At 37.8% G+C, this 19,351-nt stretch overlaps 2 protein-coding genes across 2 annotated transcripts in view; one reads left to right on the top strand and one right to left on the bottom strand.

Moving 5' to 3' along the window:
- Positions 1–124: 124 nt before the first annotated feature.
- On the bottom strand, positions 125–14,610 carry LOC145489574 (uncharacterized). Its single transcript, XM_081468555.1, has 12 exons — positions 14,446–14,610; positions 10,829–10,843; positions 10,063–10,133; positions 8,692–8,952; positions 8,055–8,196; positions 7,117–7,469; positions 4,816–4,957; positions 3,766–3,942; positions 2,560–2,736; positions 1,444–1,620; positions 1,044–1,220; positions 125–375 (listed from the first exon to the last, which is right to left on the bottom strand). Exons 1-12 carry the CDS (start codon positions 14,495–14,497, stop codon positions 125–127), a joined length of 1,995 nt encoding a protein of 664 aa, XP_081324681.1. The 5' UTR covers positions 14,498–14,610.
- Positions 14,611–18,141: 3,531 nt separating this feature from the next.
- LOC145489573 (retinoschisin-like) overlaps positions 18,142–19,351 on the top strand; it is an 8,862-nt gene continuing 7,652 nt past the window's right edge. Inside the window, exon 1 of the mRNA XM_081468554.1 lies at positions 18,142–18,193. Coding sequence (XP_081324680.1) covers positions 18,142–18,193 — 52 coding nt within the window. The remainder of the gene's footprint in view (positions 18,194–19,351) is intronic.

Here is a 19,351-nt window from a genome sequence, read left to right as displayed (position 1 = left end):
GAAACTGGCAGTTTAGCAACTGTTAGGCCTTGTTAAATATTTGACTAGTGACTCAAATAAGTAAAGGATGGGTTAAAGAATTTTGACTGCAAAAAAGAGGATTTTGCAGTTGTTAATCCGAGATCTATGAATATCCCTTTGTATATATTTGCAAGTTTAGGATTAATTGTAACAAAGATAAAAACAATCTACTTATACCTGGACATCCCTGGATGTTGCATTCCATGGTAGAAGTGTCAGGTCCAAGGACACTGCAGTCTTCTCCTCCGTTTGCTGGGGGCGGATTGGTACATGTCCTGTTACGCGTCTTCACCCCACCTCCACAAGATTTTGAACACTCGCCGTACGGTTCCCAATCCGAGTAATTACCATTTACTATATAGAAGCGAGATAAGAAGAAGCAAATCAGACCTCTCAGAACGATGAATTGAATGGATTACTTGCATATTATTTGGAAGTGAATATTTCGCAATAGCTGTCTAATTTTTCGTGCGCTGGTTGGCTTGTTTTTATCATCACTAAGAGTACAGACGGATAAAATTCTAATTGATGCAAGCTTTCAAGTTTAACTTTCAGGTCTCAAATTTTCAGCTTTTTAACGAATGAGATTTTATGGACCTTTTTAAGTACATACAGCCAATAAATAAGCGAGAAGAGCTATTGACAATGTTCGTGTCATTTTGAATAAACTTCACTTATCTTTGTTTAAGGCAAGTTTACGGTGTCTTTTCCCCGCATTTATTCCCGGTTTTTTGATCATTTTGGAGTCTTTTTATTGTAAAAAAATAAATTGCGTCAGTTTTTTTATGCGTCTGTCCTCTTATTGATGATCAATTTCGTCATAACATTCTCAAAGTTTACTGTGGAACCACTCGCCTACGGCTCGTGTTTCCACAGCCACTTTGACAATGTTATGACGAAATATATTTTGCTAATTTTAGTGGAATTTCGGTCCCTTTTTTCTTCGTGGGATGCGTGAGAAGGGATTGCTGGTCGTCGCCTAGGCCTTACGGAACTTGTCGGTTGCTATTTTTCCATTTTACCTGGACACCCCTGATTGTTGCATTCCCTGCTGGAACTGTCGGGTCCCAGTCTACTGCAGTCTTCTCCACCATGTGATGGTGGTGGATTGGTACACGTTCTTTTACGCGTCTGTTCTCCAAGCCCACAAGTCGTTGAGCATTTACCGTACGGTCCCCAATCTGAATAACCTCCGTTTACTACGAAAATGGATAACAGCATAAATAACAAAAATATGTTTATTATGTTTTGTAGCCTAGCTCAGGAGTCTAGCTCTTAGCCGAGCTCTTCACAATATTCTTCCAGCCACTCTGGGAAAGGCTTTTTTGTATGTAGTAGTCTAGTTTCTTTTGGAGGTGCCAGAATTTGACGTCGTTGATAAGATGATCGAAATGTAGCTGATAATATCGTCCATATCCTTACCTGGGCATTTCTGCTTGTTGCATCCGCTGGTACTACTGTCGGGTCCCAGTCCACTGCAATTTTTTCCTCCGTTTGCCGGTGGTGGATTGGTACACGTTCGTTTTCGCGTCTTCACCCCACCTCCACAAGTCTTGGAACAGTCGCCATACGGTTGCCAATCCGTATACCCTCCGTTAACTACAAAACGTGAATGACGAAAAGCCAACTTTGCTTTTCTGTACAATTACGTCAAGGGGAATGAGTTTGATGGTATCTTCGACAAATTCATTGTTTGCATCTCGAATTTAAAAATAAATCTTTCAAAACCCGATATGCTATTTATAAAAGGGAAGCAAAGTTTACTTGTTTCTCAGGAAATGGCCCAGAAAGTGCGTCATACAATGCAGTTTTAATTGGCAGGTTTTAAAAAGTCTGCATGATAATTGACAATACTCTTTGCAAGATCTAGCGTCCCCAAAGATAAATTTGATGCCGGACGATCTATGAAGTACATATGGAGAGCACCATCAGTAGCTGACGTGAAAGGCGCTAAGAAAATTGTAATTTAGCAACTGTTGGTCCTGTTAATTATTTGACTAGTGAATCAAATAAGGAAACAAAGGGTGAAAGATTTTTTTACAGCAAGAAAGAGATTTTTGCAATTGTTACTTCGAGATCTATGAATATCCCATTGTGTACTTTGACAATTTGTAGTTTAGGATTATTTGTGACAAAGTCAAAAGCAGTCTTAACCATTTACTATATAGAGGCGAGATAAGAAGAACCGATCTCGGGCCTCTTAGAATGCTAAATTTAATGGATTACTTGCACCTTATTTACAAGTGATAATTGCTCACTTTTTATCCAATAGCTTGTGTACCCACCGTTATCTGGAAAATCATTTTATAGCACGGTAGGTGTCTTTCAGTAATGGATGGTATAGTGTGTGTAATAATATACACGGGAAAAATTAATTGATTTTGATTGCCCGAGAGCAGTGCAGTTCAAGTGTAAGACCAGTGCAAAAAAGGGGTTCTTGCAGTTGTTACTTCGACATCTATGAATATCCCTTTGTACATATTGATAATTTGTAGTTTAGGATTAATTGTAACAGAGTTAAAAACAGTCTCATTATACCTGGACATCCCTGGATGTGGCATTCCATGGTAGAAGTGTCAGGTCCAAGTGCACTGCAGTTTTCTCCTCCGTTTGCTGGGGGCGGATTGGTACATGTCCTCTTTCGCGTCTTCACCCCACCTCCACAAGATTTTGAACACTCGCCGTACGGTCCCCAATCCGAGTAATTACCATTTACTATATAGCAGAGAGATAAAAAGAACCGAATTGGACTTCTAAAAACGATAAATTCTATGGATTACTTGCATATTATTTGCAAGTGAATAATTGCTTATTTTTTTCACCGATGGCTTGCGTACCCGCTGTTACCTGGAAAAACATTTTATCGCACGGTAGGTTTCCTTCACTTATGGATGCTTTAGTGTGTGCTATGGAATTTTAAACTTTAGCTGTGTTACTCAATGGGAAGCTAATCACATCTGGGTCAATAACGGCAAATAGTATATAGATTTAGCCAAGCCGAAAAGCGGAGGTCCTGGGCCTGCTTATTTAAAGCCTGATTAAGCTAACCGAGATTAAGCTAGAATTTTGATTTGTGTGTTTTCTTTTAAACTTGGCGGTGAGGTTTTTGCTTAGATTGTTTCTGAGTTTGAATAATCACAAACTACAAAAAACATTAGCAGTGAAAAACGCTTTTACACTCGCAAATAAATATTGCGGTTAATTTTTAATCCTTTGTCAGCGTTAACCGGCTCAGTTCCGAACAACGAAAAGAAAACAAAATAACAATAAAAAGTGACCAAAATAGCAAGCCACTGATAAAGATTGAAAATAGCTTTGATAGGAAAGGTAGGTTAGATGTCTGTTGGAAAAATGTGAAGGAAGTTCATAAATTTTAAAATGTCTTTTGATTAAGGCAATAGATCCCAACACCTTAAGTCAGAAGTCTTACTCTTAGCCTAGCTCCTCGCAATCTTCTCTCGGCCATACTGGGCAAATGATCTTCTTTGTGTGTGTTTTAGCCTAGCGCTTAGCGTACACTGTAGCTCCTCGAAATCCTCTCCAGCCACACTGGGCGAAGAATCTTTCTTAGTTTGCTTTATAGCCTAGCTCAGGAATCTAGCTTTTAGCCTAGCTCCTTACAATAGTCTCTGGGAAAGGCTTTTTCTTTGTATGTTCTAGTCTAGTTGGCTTCGGAGGTGCCAGAGTTCGAAGTCGCTGAAACGATGATCCAAATGTGGGCGATAATATTGTCCATATCCTCACCCGGGCACTCGTGATTATTGCATTCGCTGGTAAAACTGTCGGGTCCCAGTCCACTGCAATCTTTTCCTCCGTTTGCGGGTGGTGGATTGGTACACGTTCGTTTTCGCGTCTTCACCCCACCTCCACAAGTCTTTGAACACACACCGTACGGCTTCCAGTCTGAATAACCACCGTTTACTACAAAAAAGAACATAAAATTATTACGACGAATGGCCTATTTCCTCTATGAAACTCGCCTTCAGGGAATCATGGTTGTTGTATTGTATTGAAACAGAAAACAAAATAAGAATAAAAAGTGACCAAAATAGCAAGCCACTGATAAAGATTGAAAATAGCTTTGATAGGAAAGGTAGGTTAGATGTCTGTTGGAAAAATGTGAAGGAAGTTCATAAATTTTACATGTTTTCATACATGTTTTCTATTTCTTTTAGAAAACATCGCGAAGAAAAAAATAAAAAAAACTTGTTAACTTTGATTATCAAAATGTAAATTCTCTATGCTCGCGCCATCATTACGTCAACAGCTCATGCTAGTTCTGTGTTTCTATCGAGTTATGGAAACACGATTTTTAACCAATCAGCGCACGTATTTTCGTGGGACCTTTTTCTAAGAGTATATGTATCAGTGAACTGTTGATGTAAAAAATACAGATAAATATAAAACTTCATTGCGACGGAAATAATGAATGAAAAAGAAACTAGTGTGAGGAAGTCTCTTCAGGATTAAAGTACAAACATTACATAAAAAGTCCGCTGTTAGTAATATGTGCGAGTTGATATTTGTTGCGACTATTGCTGTCGGCCAGCGCTGCCGGCTAGCGCTGCCGGCTAGAGCTGCCGGCTAGCGCTCCCGGTTAGCGCAGCCGGCTAACGCTGCCGTCTACTGCAACCGCGACCCCTATCACCACCACAACCACGAACACTACCTCTACTACTACCCCGACCAGCAAAGCAACCACTGGCTACAGCTACCGCTAATGTAGCTGATGCTGCTACTGATACAGCCACAGCAGCTCCCTTTGCTACTATTTCGACGTTGACAGCTCCGTACCTGATTTACAACCATAGAAATCAGCCCTCAATGAAATCCAGAGATGGTATTCCAATGGATTGATTCGGATGTAGCGTGCAATAATAGGATTCTTTAGCTTGTGACTCACAATTGAGAATCGATCCTTATTCCCTACAAATTCCTTAAAGAGAAAAAAGAATATGGCTTTCTTGATTACCAACATGACATAATTGACTAAAACGACACAATAGCACGCGCGGAATATAAACAAATTACAACCAAGAGTGGATGAAGAGTAACAGAGAGTTAAGGTATCATGGTAGGTGAATTTTTACAAAAATTGCGAAAAATCTTTTTTAATGTTCAAATCGAGGAAACTGAAAGAAACATTTTGCAAAAAGAATGGGGGAAAAAAGCTTTTGTACTTTCTTAAGATAAAGAGAAAAATTATTTTTTGAACCTTACTAACCCCTTACGGCGCGTTGACACCTATAATTAAAACTCACCGCCAGTTGTCACGTATAATGCGAAATGCGATGTGATGATGTTTCATCTGTTCACGCAAACTGTTCTCGATCTGGGTTGTTTCATCGCTAGTTAGCTTTCGTTCTTGTCAAATTTTCTTTATGTCAGGACGAAAACGCAAGAACATTTTTTGCCCATTTTCGTCTTGGAAGAAGCCGAAGAGGTGAAAATTTGGTGGAAACTTGTCAGCGTCGAACAAGATCGTTAGCTCTGAGTGACTGTGGGTCGCACTGTAACCAAGAAGAATGGTTAAAGGAACTCGAGGACACTTGTCCCGCTAAGAGGCTCAAGGACAAACAACAAGTACAAGTCACACGAAATAGACCGTTTTCGACTGGCCGGTTTGTTGCCCCATTTCAGACCATGTGATGATACTCTTGAGAATTCTTCCTTTCAAATTTTCAAATAGTCGCGTATATATGAAAAAATAATTTTTAGATGGATAAAAGAACAATTCTCTAGAGAATATCACGTGGTCTGTAATGGGACAACAAACTGCCCAAGCGAAAAAGGTCTATTGCTGGAGAACGGACGCGATTGCGAAACTTCCACAACGAGAGAGTCAAGCGCAGATATAAACCTCGAGATTTCCTCTTTTGGCTTAACAAGGCATGGTTTCAAAAAATGTCTGGAGAACAAAGAAGCCTAAACTTAAGCGACAAAATACCAATAACGCCGACGAAATCTTCTATTGTGAGTAAAATAATTCGTGGCAGGCTAAATACCAACCTGTGTAAAGCTCTTGGCAGTTGTCGCTTCTCGGAGGATTTCACTGCGACGGGTTTCCGCGCCAGAATTGTGGACGTTTGTTTATTTCAAGTTATCATGAGCCATTGTTATGGTATACTGACCCATGCCGACATCTGTCAGTGCGGAGGGGATTTTTAACACCTCATCATACCAATCTCATAAAAGATTTTTCGTCTTTTTCTCGATAAAATAAAACTGTATATTAGGATAAACATTTTTAGTTCGTTTACGCGCGTCTTCCGATGGAATTGGCTGAAAAGCAGCATGTATGTTCCTGGATACCTGCTTCGGAAAAGGGTGACGGGCTTTGTTTAATTTCGCCTTCGTTTCAAAGTTATGGCCTTTTTAGTAGAAGAAAACAGTCGCATTGAAAATATCAAACTGTTGGAGTGTGTAGAAAAAAACCAAATCACATCGGGAAAATCGCCGACACCCTTTTTGAGGGTGATGTCTGAGACATTTCCGATGTTAATCGCACCGCTCCGATAATTCACGCGCGGAAGCGAACCAGTTTAAGCGAAGCAGTGTTTCTGGGTATTTCTTTTAATATCACTGTGACAATACATTTTTTTGAAAAATTCAAAGACATGTTTATATTCTATAACTATTAAGTCCTCAGAAAATGTGTGAGTTGATGGGGTTTTCTTTCAAAGCGTCAGCGTAAGAGCACGTTTTCCAAACACTGTCAATCAACCTATCATAATACCTTAAAGTAGGCTTTATTACCATTGTAATCACTCTCAAGTTAAGTTTAGACCTTTAAACCAGTGGATGGGCGGTTTGGCGGTTAGACACTACAGGTGTTGCGTGGATGATTTAATGGAGGATGAAAATGCATGTAAAACGGTTTGGGCTTTCCACGCGAATATAATCCTCGATGTGATTGGCTATTTCTGGACCTTCCTGTAATTTTGGAAACCAGGAGTGTTCTAAAAATAACTTGAGGAATTACCTTGGAAGCAAGGTCTATACGGGGGAGTTACTCCCTTGCTTTTAATCCTCTCTTGATTAAAACAAAACAACACACACAAAAAAATATTGGGTTTTAGATTGAGGAAAAATTACCTTGACAGAACCGTCTTCCAGGTAGTCACGGAAAGATTTTCCGTCATCACTGTAAGTCAGACGATACTTTTTCACCCAGTCTGAATCATCCTCTCTTCCTTGAGTGGAAACTATCGTCACTTTAACGAAACGCCCAAAATTCACCTGAAACCAACTATCGTCTCGTAGATTACCAGCTGCCCAAGCTCCATAGTGTCCAGGCTTACACCTGAAATTAAGTCTTCCATTGCCCGGTATATATAAAGTTTTACCCGGAGCTTCATAGCTTGAAGCAGTTATTGAGGAGTCCGGAATGTCGTAATTTTCCAGACCTAATCCTTCCTGGCAAGCAGGGGGCGGCGGGGTGGGAAAACCTGAAGGAGAAATAGTGATTTTTATTTGTAGTTTGTTTAATTTTAGAAGTGGCTGATGTACATTCATGTAGTTTATCAGTTATGCAAACTGCTGACTATCTATTGCCAACTTACTGCACAATTGTTACAGTACAAAGATTCTTCCTTAGACTGCTTAGATGGCCCATCATTAGATCAAATCCAACGTCCCGGTTTGGAGTTTAAGCTACTAACAACGCCTCCAAACAAAAGGTTTTGGAAGGTTTTGAGGAAAACAATGACTGTACACGTGCGGTATAAATCTTTGTACATTTCACTTGAGATGACAGAGTTTTGCCTATTTTAGTGAACGTGAGCTTCCACGGCTAATTTTTCGCATTTTCCTTTGAAAATGATCACTGGCGTTACATATCGAGTTTGGGTGGGTTTTGAGACCAATCGGCGACTGAACAGATCTAAATAATAAAGATTTTCAATGAATAAATATATATCTGTTTTTACGAGGCCTCGTTGTTGGCGTCGACGTAGTCATTATCTTAGCTCAATAGTATCTGAAAAGATACGTTGATTATATAACAGAAGCATTTACTGGTAACATCTCCCTACCTGAACGACACCCATACAACTCCATTCTTAGTGACATCCACTCGTGATACGATACCGGTTGAACTCGGATGTAGCGGGTATAGATTGGTGGATCCAGTATGTTGATATCAATGCTCCTTCGGTCCTTGTTACCTTGAAAGACCTAAAGCGGACGACCACGATCAGGATGCCCGATTTCAAGGAGATCGAAATAACTGGACAATGTGATATTGAGAGTCTATCTAACAAATGCCAAATAAAACAACGTTTGTGGATTTAGCCACATTGTAAGGCGCTTGAGATCGAATCGAGCGTTCCGGGTTCTTGCAATGGGCTGGATAATTGCGATGTGTTCTTCAACAGTATCTCTTCGCCCAAGTGTACTATAAATGGATACCGGTGAACTTAACGCTAAGATGAGGTGGGATATCTCTTCGAAGGACTAGCATTTCATCCGCTGGAGGAGAAGAAGTACTCCTAGTCTCTACTTGGGATAAAAGCCGGCCTTTATGTAGAACTTGGCCTAACGTAAACCTTCTTTTTCTTCAGTTAATATGATAGTTTAATCTCCAAAGGATTAAACGAAAACAAACAAACAAACGAACGAAAAATTGAATTACTGTATGACTTTAACTTTAGTATTTTGGTTTCAACTTACCTTGTCAGAGCCATATTGACCGTTCTTGTAAAACTCAAAATAACCGCCATCATAGCTATAAGACACCTTGTATTCAGTTACCCACTCATTTAATTCTGCCCAGCCCTGAGTTGCAATCTTGGTCACCTTTGCGATGTCACCAAGATCCACCTGAATCCATTGTCCTTGTTCCTGGTGGTACAAAGTTGACCATGCGCTTGTTTTGCCGTTCCCTGGCCTGTGATTAAGCCTAGCATTGGTAGCTCCCTGAGCCACACTATACTGCAAATACAAAATGTTGATTCATAAATTTATTGTTTGATTACTTTTGTTCCCTTATTAAGGGAATTGAGCTACCTCGCACTGAAACTCTTTACTTTGAAGAGCACCATATGAATGTACCTCTCAGCATCGGTAACCCTGGTTTTCTTTCTTAAGTCTGAGTGTTCTTTTATATGTATATTTTGTTTTTTGCTCTACCTTAAGGTGGCTCAAAATAATTTCCAGCACTCTAGATTTGGATGGGTGGTTCTAAGCCCTACCTAAAGAATTTTTTTAAACTTTGCCAAAAGTTGCGTCTTATATTATCAAGCTTATCAAAAGTTGATAAAATAAAAAAAAAAATTTACCTGGCCGTTTTCGAATTATAAGTTTTTAGTTTGTAATACAGTTGCTATGGTAACCTATTGTGTAACGAAAATGATAACAATGTGTTCACCAATGATTGGGCAGTTTTTTGATACCATGATTGCAGCATCAACTGATAAAGAGTGGTTATAACGATCTATCAAAATCTAAGTGTTGGAAACTGTTTTGAGCCGCCTTAACCTAAAGTGTAATTTGTAAATTCTTCCTTCATCTCTTCTATTCAACGTTTAGACATTATTAGGCTGGAGGCTAACTTGAAAACCTAACGGTTCATTAAGGCTCCAGTTTCATTAAAATAAGATTACAACAGTTACCTTAACCAATACATGCTACATATATTAAATATACAAAAATGTTACAATATTTATATTTGTATTGAGAAAATAAAGATGTTGTTGTTGTCTTCATAGCAAGACTCCTATGCGTCATAATAATCAGTGCCACATGAAAATACTGTTCAATAGCAGTAGCTGCTGCTGGAAATTGGCTTTAAAACCGTTCAAAAGCAATAGAATCCGACCATCGTTTCTCCAAATTTACCGGTGGAGAAAGCTAAAGGGGCAGATTTCAAGACTACGAGACGTGACCAGTAACTACTGACACACCATTACTGGAGAAGAATCACAATCGCGTCAAAATAATAAACCAAATTTGGGTACGGTAAAAACAACTAACGGTACCTTGAGCTAACCTGACTGATATGTCGTGAAAGAGTGTACAAGTATAAATATGTATTGCATTTACCTCGTAGTTAGCTTTGATGGCAGAGTCGGGGATTTTCCCATTTTCCATTCCCAGGGCTTCTTCTTGACAACCTGAAAGCGTTAACAAACGTGAAGTGCAATAGAACCATAACTAAGCAAAGCGCCCTTTTTTATATCAAATAAATCTTTTTGGCATAAATTCGACTGTATTTGCTGTACTGTAGTACGAAGCTTAGGTCTACTGATATGGCTAGAAAACCGATTTCACTCAGGCTGTTGGGTAAAATTGCAGTGGGTTGAAGGAGCTTTCAACTATGACAACCAAAGGATGTCGTATTTTCCTTGAATTTGATCTGTTCTCGATAAATTTAACCCAACTACAACTCTTTACAGCAGACTAGCGCATCTTTTGTTAAATTGATATAGTTTTCAGCATTTACCAGTTCATTAGACATTTCGAGTGGTCAGAGAGCCAAAAATAGCAATCGCTTTTCGTATTAACTGCTCATTCTGACGAAGTACTTAAAAATTAGTTGAATTAACATTGACTAAGCTTTGTAGTTTTAATACTGTACACGTACGAAAATGTACTGTAATTCTCAATTTTGAAAATAGCATACTACATGACATCTCTTTATTTTCATCCTAGAACTTCTCGATTCATGCAATCCAATTGTTGGTACATTGAAATATCCCTAGTATAGATAACGATCAAAATATAGCCTAGTTGTGAGGGTAATGTTAAGGACTATGAAAGCAGATTGGAGATGAAAATTTGAGATTTTCTTATTATTCAGAGTACATACCTCCATCGGCATAGTCTGGAAAAGAAAAAAAAAAACAACAAACAAACAAGAAGAAATAAAGACGGGGTTAGAATGTGCAAGAGACCTACCCCTTTATAGCAATGAGACTAGGCAAGTACAAATCAATAGGGCAAGAAATCCCTTGTTTTCTGCAGTGCGTAGGGGGGGGGGGGATATTTTCCTACTGTAGTAAATTGGTAATGGAGTTCCTAACGTATAGTAACAGGTGCCTCTTAGCCTGCTTTTAACCTTTTTTTATTCAAAAAATATTCCCCTCTCCTAAAAGTGTCTGATCACAGGCGAACCACGCTATGTGTTCGTGGTTAACAATTGTTTATATGAAACGAACAGAATCTATGAGAGTTATGAATAAAGCGCTGAAAATTGCATATCTAAATTACATCTCGGTCTGAATATCCCAACAAAGTTAAATGAAACGTTAATCGACTCATGTGTGGTGTTTTATCGCCTTCCCTGGCCGTCTGAAATTACGTCTCCGGCCGAGAGTGTTATCATTTGCTTTATGATATAGATTTCACACGCGCAAAACGATAAAACACCCTTTTCTATGTTTTATACTTTGATAAAACATGGACTTTTGACCAATCAGAGCGCGCGCAGGGTCCCATCTGTATTATAAAGGGAAATAAAAAAGAAAAATATTGGAAACAAAAGGTCTTTATAATTCCAGAACGATAGCTAATGGTTATGAGTTTTATGTCGATTGGCAGCTTTAATTTGAGTATCGCTTATATTTATTTGCTTCTTAACAAAATTAAAGTAAAAAAAACCAATCTAAAGTAAAAATCCAGTGAAATGCAAGAATAAGTGCTGTTCGCGTCACAGTCTTCAGGTTCCTGTTGCATCATCGAATTAAGACATTTTAAGAAACGGTCTTCATACAAAAAAGCCCACCTTGAATACTAATATTAATAAGAATTAATTCATTTAAAAACAAAAAAGCTAAAAGCTTTTTTTCGTCGTGTATGTATAAAAATAAAGATTCCTTACTACGGTAGTAATATACATGAAAAAATACTCGATTCTGATTGGCTGAGAGCAGTGCAGTTCAAGTGTAAGACCAGTGCAAAAAGTGTAACACCAGTGCAAATTACACATCGTAATTCTAGATTGCGATTGGCTGAAACAAAATAGGAAATTTTCTAAGCCAATGATATCACATAAAATGATGACTTTGAAAAAACTTTTCTGGAATGAGAAAAAATGGCTTCAAGAAAGATCTTCCGGCATTTCCTCCACGCGAATTTTTTCAAGTAATCATATGGTTTTTCTCGTTCATTTTGGAATTAATTAGCACTTGTGAGTTTTTCAAAAAGCCGAAATTGTACTCGCCGAAGCGGCTCGTGCAATTTCAGCTCTTTGAAAAACTTACTCGTGCAAATTAATTCCAAATTGAACTCGAAACCTTATGATAACCTATACCAATAGCCCTTTTCACGGTTAATTTTTCTCATTTGCATGACAATGCAATCCAACGTGGATGCGAGACAATTTCTGGCTGAAACTACAAAATAGCCCGAAATTGCCCCACATACATGCTAGATTTTATTGTAATGCAAGTGAGCAAAGGTAACCGTGAAAATGGCTATTACAGTTGAAATAGAACTATTTTAAATAGCCCTATTTATGAAACTGAAATTTACAAAACACAAATTATCTAAATACATGGTCATTACATTGTCTTTTTAAAGCAGTTTGTGTTAAAATGATAATTATATTAAATGCGTTTCCTTTGAAACTGTATGTTGGGTCAATAAGATTATAAGCACAGCATTTTATAAACCTCCTTTGAACCGATGTGAAAGAAATGTTATTGCATTATTAGAGCTGTGAGAGAAGAATTTGCCGATATTCGTAACCATAAAAAAGCCAACAGTTAGCAGTTAAGTGAAAGTCCAATAACCATGGTAGCCACCTGTCTATCTGTGTCATCGTGTAACACCTTGTAGTGAGAACTACCTGAAGTTGTAAGTAGTTAATATTTACGAGCAGGATAACTGACTACCTATGATGGAATAGCCTAGAACAAAAATGAGCTCATTGGCAGCCAATAGCGGTTTAGGATTACTAAACGAAAGATTAGATCAGTTGTTTAGAGTCTAGCATAAATACAGGTGTTTTGTGAATTGTTCTTCGGTTACGCCCACGGTGGTGGGACGCCGGATACCACTATTCCGTATTGGTTATGTTTTACGCTCTGACTGCGTTGTTGGATTAAACTTTACTGTTGAACCCAAGATACTGCGTATTCTCTGTCTTCCCGTTGGTTTGTTTTGCTGTAACAGATCCCGAAACCTCTAGGAGTCTGACAAACTCCGTCGCTGCAAGCGTGTTTGACTCTGGATTGTTGTAACAAGTATAACAACTTAAGCGGTCCAAAAACCTGTTATCACAGAGCACTTCGTACAATTTTGTTTTGGTATGTCACTGATCGCCAGAGCTTACGACTACCTCCCTTTATTTATTTTTCCTCGAGATAGCGCTAGCTTTTAAGGAACGAGCAAATATTCAAATTGATTCAAAAGGAACGTGTTAAATGAAACATCAAGTTAGGGAAAAATATAAATGGAGTTGACACATATGTCTTTTTCAAGTTAAGATATTGGAATTTTTACAATTTCTTTGGCTCTATTTGGTTAATTATTTTATTGCGTAAAGAAAAATAGGATACTCCTTGAAGCAAAACAACCTTCACAATAATGCAAAGAAAATGGATATTCTTACAAACGGTTAAAGGCTAAAAAGTAAGAAAGAAAGGACATTACTTACAAGTAGCATGTAGAGTAGAAAGTTATTCGTGGCCAGTAGAAAAATTACTTTTACTGAGAACTTCCAGTTAGTAACAACAGATTTTGTCCACGTCATCCAAGATATTCATCTTTGTTAATTAATTAAAGCAAATGTTACAATAAATGTTTAAATTTTTAAAACACACAACCCGTTGCGGTTTGACAGGTCTGACGGGTTTTAATAAAATTTTTGTTAAGTTTGTTGACATTAATCATGATTGTAACCCGCTTATCATTAGGTTATGTTTACACGTGTGGTTTGCTGTGCTCTTGAACCTTGCAACGTATCTTCAGCATGACGAAAATGCATATAATAGGAAAACAATACAATGTTATTTCAAGTCGAAAAGTTATATTCATAGCCAGGTTACGCTCATAAGCCCGACTAGTCTCTTGCGAAGCGGAAGCAATATTTGCTATTCAAGTTGTAACACAAGTTACTGTTTCTTTTTTGTCTAAATAAAATCAATATTTTGTCACCCTGCAACCTTTTTATCGTCACATTTTTGATGAGAAAAAAAATACCTTTCCTCTATCTCTAGCAGTATTTTGTCTCTGATCTTACATATGGATCGATAACAAGAACGAAAACAAAACAAGCGTAAAACACGGATAAACATTTGGGAGCTGTTTTAGCCTCCATTTGTCTCACCAAACTTGATAATCCATACGACATAAGACAACAGTAGGACAATATGCTGTAGACTAAAGCGATTTATCTGAATAATTTTTTTCTTTTTTTGGAGAAAATAAGTTAAAAATACTTGTAGAATTAAAACTCTGAAAAATCAGTTCCTTTCTACCTACCACTTGGTAGTAAAAGTTGAAGCAGCAAAATAACGTGTAGCTTGAAATTCATTATGGCAGTGAGATCTTGAGGAGCGTAACGCGTTTCACGAATATGACGCTTTCTTTATAGAAATCGACACCTAATGGTAATTTAATCATGTCAAAAGATCAACCTCCTTCCCAGGGCTTTTCCCTCCCGATTTCAAAGGTAAAAGGCCTGGGAACGTGGTTGGTCAAAAGATCTGATTCGTGCCGTCAAAATACATTTCTAAATCTATGAACAGCAAACCGAGTTGCTAAGGAAGTTTGAAGTAGAATGAACAAGTCTTTATCCATAAACATAAGTTGCTGTTATTAAATTCAAAACTAAAGGCGAAGTAAATGCCTTATATTTTCTGGTCATGTTTTAATCATGGCCCTCAGGAGAAGGTTGGAAGGCAAGTAAAGCCATTAACCTGGACATACAGCATCCAGGTTTCCTAGCAACGCTGACTAGAGAGAATTTACATCTTGGTCACCCTCCTGGTGTTCTTAGTGGTACATCAGTGATGGCCAAATATGGAAGAAGCTCTGTTAGTTGGACTATAGATGTCGAATGATGACCTAAAATGCATCATTCATAACAAGGTTTCAAAAATGCTAAATAAATGTGCACAACAACATTTAATTACACTAAGTAGTCGCAGAAGGCTACTTTTCAAAACTTTTGAAATCAACTGATTAGACAGTAGAATTTCTCCCAGGATAGTTGTAGGGGTAACAATTTCTCAGTGTACCTGCATACAATTGTGTTGCGTGAATAATTATTCATATGCATACCGTATTTATTCGATTAAGGTAATTCCTCTGAAATAAAAGTGACAATAGATTTTTGTTCAAACTTTGTCCACTGAATATTTGTCATATGATAACTTCAATTTTGAAATAAAAAACGGGGGTGCCCATGCTCATTAAGGAGCAGTGAGGCATTGAAAATGCCCCATTTTGGCATTATTTAATGCTTATTATAAGAACGCATTCCCAGTAATTGTAACATCTTTGTGAGCTCGGACTCATAAAAACACGCATTAAACTACAGTCAATACATTGTGTCGGACACAAATAAACGTTTTAAGTTTGATTCAGACAGAAAGCTAAATCCTTGATTAGAAATTTGAACCAAATTTCTTGACGTGGTTACCGACTGCAAAATAGAAAAGACCATAGTGTACCTGCTATTTTTCTTATTTATTCAATTTTCAGCAATAGAAATTAGATGAGTCTTTTCTCACGCAAAGCTTATGATTAGTTGATTACAATGACTGGAAAAAAAACTGGGGTGCCAGTGCTCGTTGGTGAGCTAGAGCCATTTTTCCACTGACAGAGCTCAATATCAAGGCAAATCCGTCATGTTTTCAATGTGCGCGTGCACGAGCGCGCGCTAATGACGCCATAAATTATGCGCAGTAAGGATGCGCAGTGCAAATGTGAGGAATGACCTTAAGCACTCTGGGCACTTATTAAATTTTTGGACTTTGAGAGTGGGAACTTATTCGAGGCTGGGCACTTATTAAATTTTCACCATTTTCAGCAAGTAGTAATTAATTTTGCAAGAAAACAAAAAATAATAACAAAACGTGAATATGTACCAAAGCAGAATTTAACTGTTCATGGATATTGCGGTTGATAACTCTGTGAATCCACTGGGTTTTGCAGTTCCAGCGGCCTCTAATCTGGAATGATTACATAAATATAAACCCTAGGTCCACCACCAGACTTGAGCTTAAATGAAGCCATGTTTACCTCTAAACAGATCTCTTGCGGTTTTACAGCCGTCTCTCATCAAAAATAATTATAGAAATGCCTTCATAATGTAGCTATTTCGTGTTCCTTCAATTCCCCACATTACTCATTATTGCACTCTCCCCAGTCCCTCATTTATCTCTGCTCAAGCACAAAATGAACGAAGTCTCTGCGGAGGAGAGAGAGTTCCCAAAAGCACTGCACCGGCAAAGAAACCACCTAAAATAATGGGATTTGACCTGCATACCTTACTTTATTTTGAACGTGCAGTTGTAGAAAAAGTTACTTGTTACGTACATGTGCATGGTTTTATCCACTAACGGGAATAAAAATAATCTCAAGTCTAAGTGACTAATTTCGTACTTGATTACATGTAAAATGAACGAGAAACCAGCTACGAACTTCCGCCACTTTTTTCTTGTGAACTGAAAGCTCTGTCTGTATGGAAAAGTTGAATTCGAAAATACTTTGCAACAGAAAATTAAGATGATGACCTAGAGGAAAGCGGGAAGAGGACTGTGGGGTGTCTATAAACACTACCAGCCACATGTATCATTACGTCCACCTTGCTCCAAGGGCCTCTCCTCTTTATGCTCCCTGGGAGGCAAAGAGGAGAGCCGACTCTGTGAACAAGGTTGCCGTTACTTTATCCATATTAGCTATAAAGTTCACTTGATGCTACCTCTGACTTTGGTTTGTACTTGTCCAGCCAAAGATCTGCATCTCTTCTTGATTTTCTTGTATTTGGCTGGCTGCCTTCTATTTTTACAAATTAATGGTTCACTTTAAAGAGCAATTTTTACTAAAGCACAAAATCTTATGTTTCAAAGACATTCTCAGACCATGAAATACATTATGAGTAAAACTGATTCTGGTCTTTGTACTTTGCCTTTGCTGAGGGAACAGTCATTATTCACTTGCGGATTTCTTTAATTTGTCTTGTGAAGCAACATGAACTGATTCATGCTTCGATGATCCAAAACAAGATTAACTAACTAAGTTACACTCAAGCATGGTGCATAGATTAAACCTTAGATTAGAAACAAGCACCAATCAGAATGAAGTCGAGCAATAACGATATCATGCACAATTATGAACGTCACTATGAACAACATAACCAAGCCTGAAAAAAGGCGCGGGGAGAAAAAGAGACAATAGAATGCAAAGAAACATTAACATAATTCGAAAACATCAGATGTATCCCTTGTAATATCCTAAAAACGTTTGACCATATATTTCTTAATTTTCGACGACAGAAATAAGAAACAAGAACAACAAACAGCCTTTCAACCTTCTCCGGTCAGTCATGTTAGCATGCATTTCCCAGATCCCTAAATTTTAGGGCTGTCGCGAGCAACATCTACGGAACATTTAAGTATGATGTCATGCAAAGGCTGTTGAGAACTAAAAACAATTGGGAAGGCATTGGTGTGATTTGAATTCGACTGGAACCACTGGCTACTGTTAGGCCTGGCGCCATTAAACTAAAGACTAATAACCCGAGGAGTCTATGGTTAATGCTTTGATGTGACTGCACCTATTATCAGTTCACACGTTGATTCATTGGAAAGTCGCTGTCACATTTTGTTTTATTCAGTGTTGAGTAGTGCTCAGTTGTTGACTTGCACCAGGGGTACCTTCATGAACACTGGAGTATATTGACAAAAACATGGCCAGAAAGTATAAGACATTTATTTCGCCTTTACTTTTGAATTTAACAACTGCAAGTTATATCTATGGATAAAGACTTGTTCATTCTACATTAAACTTCCTTAACAACTCGATTTGTTGTTCAGAGGTTTAGAAATGTATTTTGAAGGCAACAATGAGATCTTTTGACATAATGAAATTACCATTAGTTGTCAATTTCTTTAACTGAAAAAACGTCACAATCGTGAAACGCGTTAGTCTTTTCAAGCTCTCAGTGTCATGATGGACATTAAGCTACGCGTTATTTTGCTGCTTCAACTTTTACTACCAAGCGGTGAGTTAATGTTTTTTCTTTGCTTGAACAATTACAGCAATTACAATTAATCTTACACTACAGTTACAAAAACAGAGTCTACGGAGTACGTATCTACGCATTACAATTTACATGTTACATATTACGAACTTACAGTATGCTACTTACGGAAAAAAAGAAACTTTGATATTTTAGAGTTTTAATTCTACAAGTTCTTTTTAACTTATTTTCTCCAAAAAAGAATTTATTCGAATAAATAGCTTTAGTTTATGGTACCTATTGTGCTAACGTGTTCAACTGTTGTATGGTTTGTACGTTTGGTGAGACATGTGGGAGCTAAAACAGCCCTCAAATGCTTATGCGTGTTTTTTGCTTGGTTCTTGTTATCGATCTACATTTAAGGCTAAGAACAAAATACTGTTAGAGTCAGAGCAAACGGACATTTCCTCATCAAAAAATGTAACGTGCGTACGATAAAAGGTTGCAGGGCGACAAGAAACTGATTTTATTTAGGCAAAAAAAAAACCCAGTAAGTTGTGTTAAGACTTGAATAGCAATTATTGCTTCCCCTTCCATGAATAGTCAGGCTTATGAGGGTGATCCGGCTATAAATGTAACTTTTTGATTTGAAATTACATTCTATTCTTTTCCTATTGTGTGCATTTTCATCATGCTGAAGATACGTTGCAAAGTTCAAGAGCGCAGCAAACCACACGTGTAAATATAAGCTAATGATAAGCGTGTTAATGTCCTGGTTAATGTCAACAAACAACAAACATTTCATTAAAAAGGCATCAAATCTGTCAAACCTACAGGGGGTTGGTTTTAAAAATTTAAACAGTAAAAGTTGTAAAAGTTGCTTTAGCCAATCAGCAAGAATGAATATAGTGGAAGTTTGCCGTCACTAGCGGGATTTAAAGTAGAATCTCTTTTTCCACTGAGCACCAATAACTTTCTATTTTTCGTATGCATAGTACTTAGTACTTTCTTATTTTTTAGCTATAAACGGTTCGTAAGGGCAGAAAATATCAGTTTTTTTTGCATTCCTGCGAAGGTGGTTTGGCTCCTAGGAGTACCCTATTTTTCTTTAGGCAATAAGATATTTAACCAAATAACGTTTTACTCTCCCAAAGAGCCAAACAAATTGTGAATATTCTAATATCTCTCTTCAAAACAACA

The sequence above is a fragment of the Orbicella franksi genome, chromosome 6, assembly GCF_964199315.1.
Source record: "Orbicella franksi chromosome 6, jaOrbFran1.1, whole genome shotgun sequence".
In the NCBI taxonomy this organism is placed as follows: Eukaryota; Metazoa; Cnidaria; class Anthozoa; order Scleractinia; family Merulinidae; genus Orbicella; species Orbicella franksi.
Note: the sequence above shows the minus strand (reverse complement) of the source record. Positions and strands in the feature narration are given on the sequence as shown.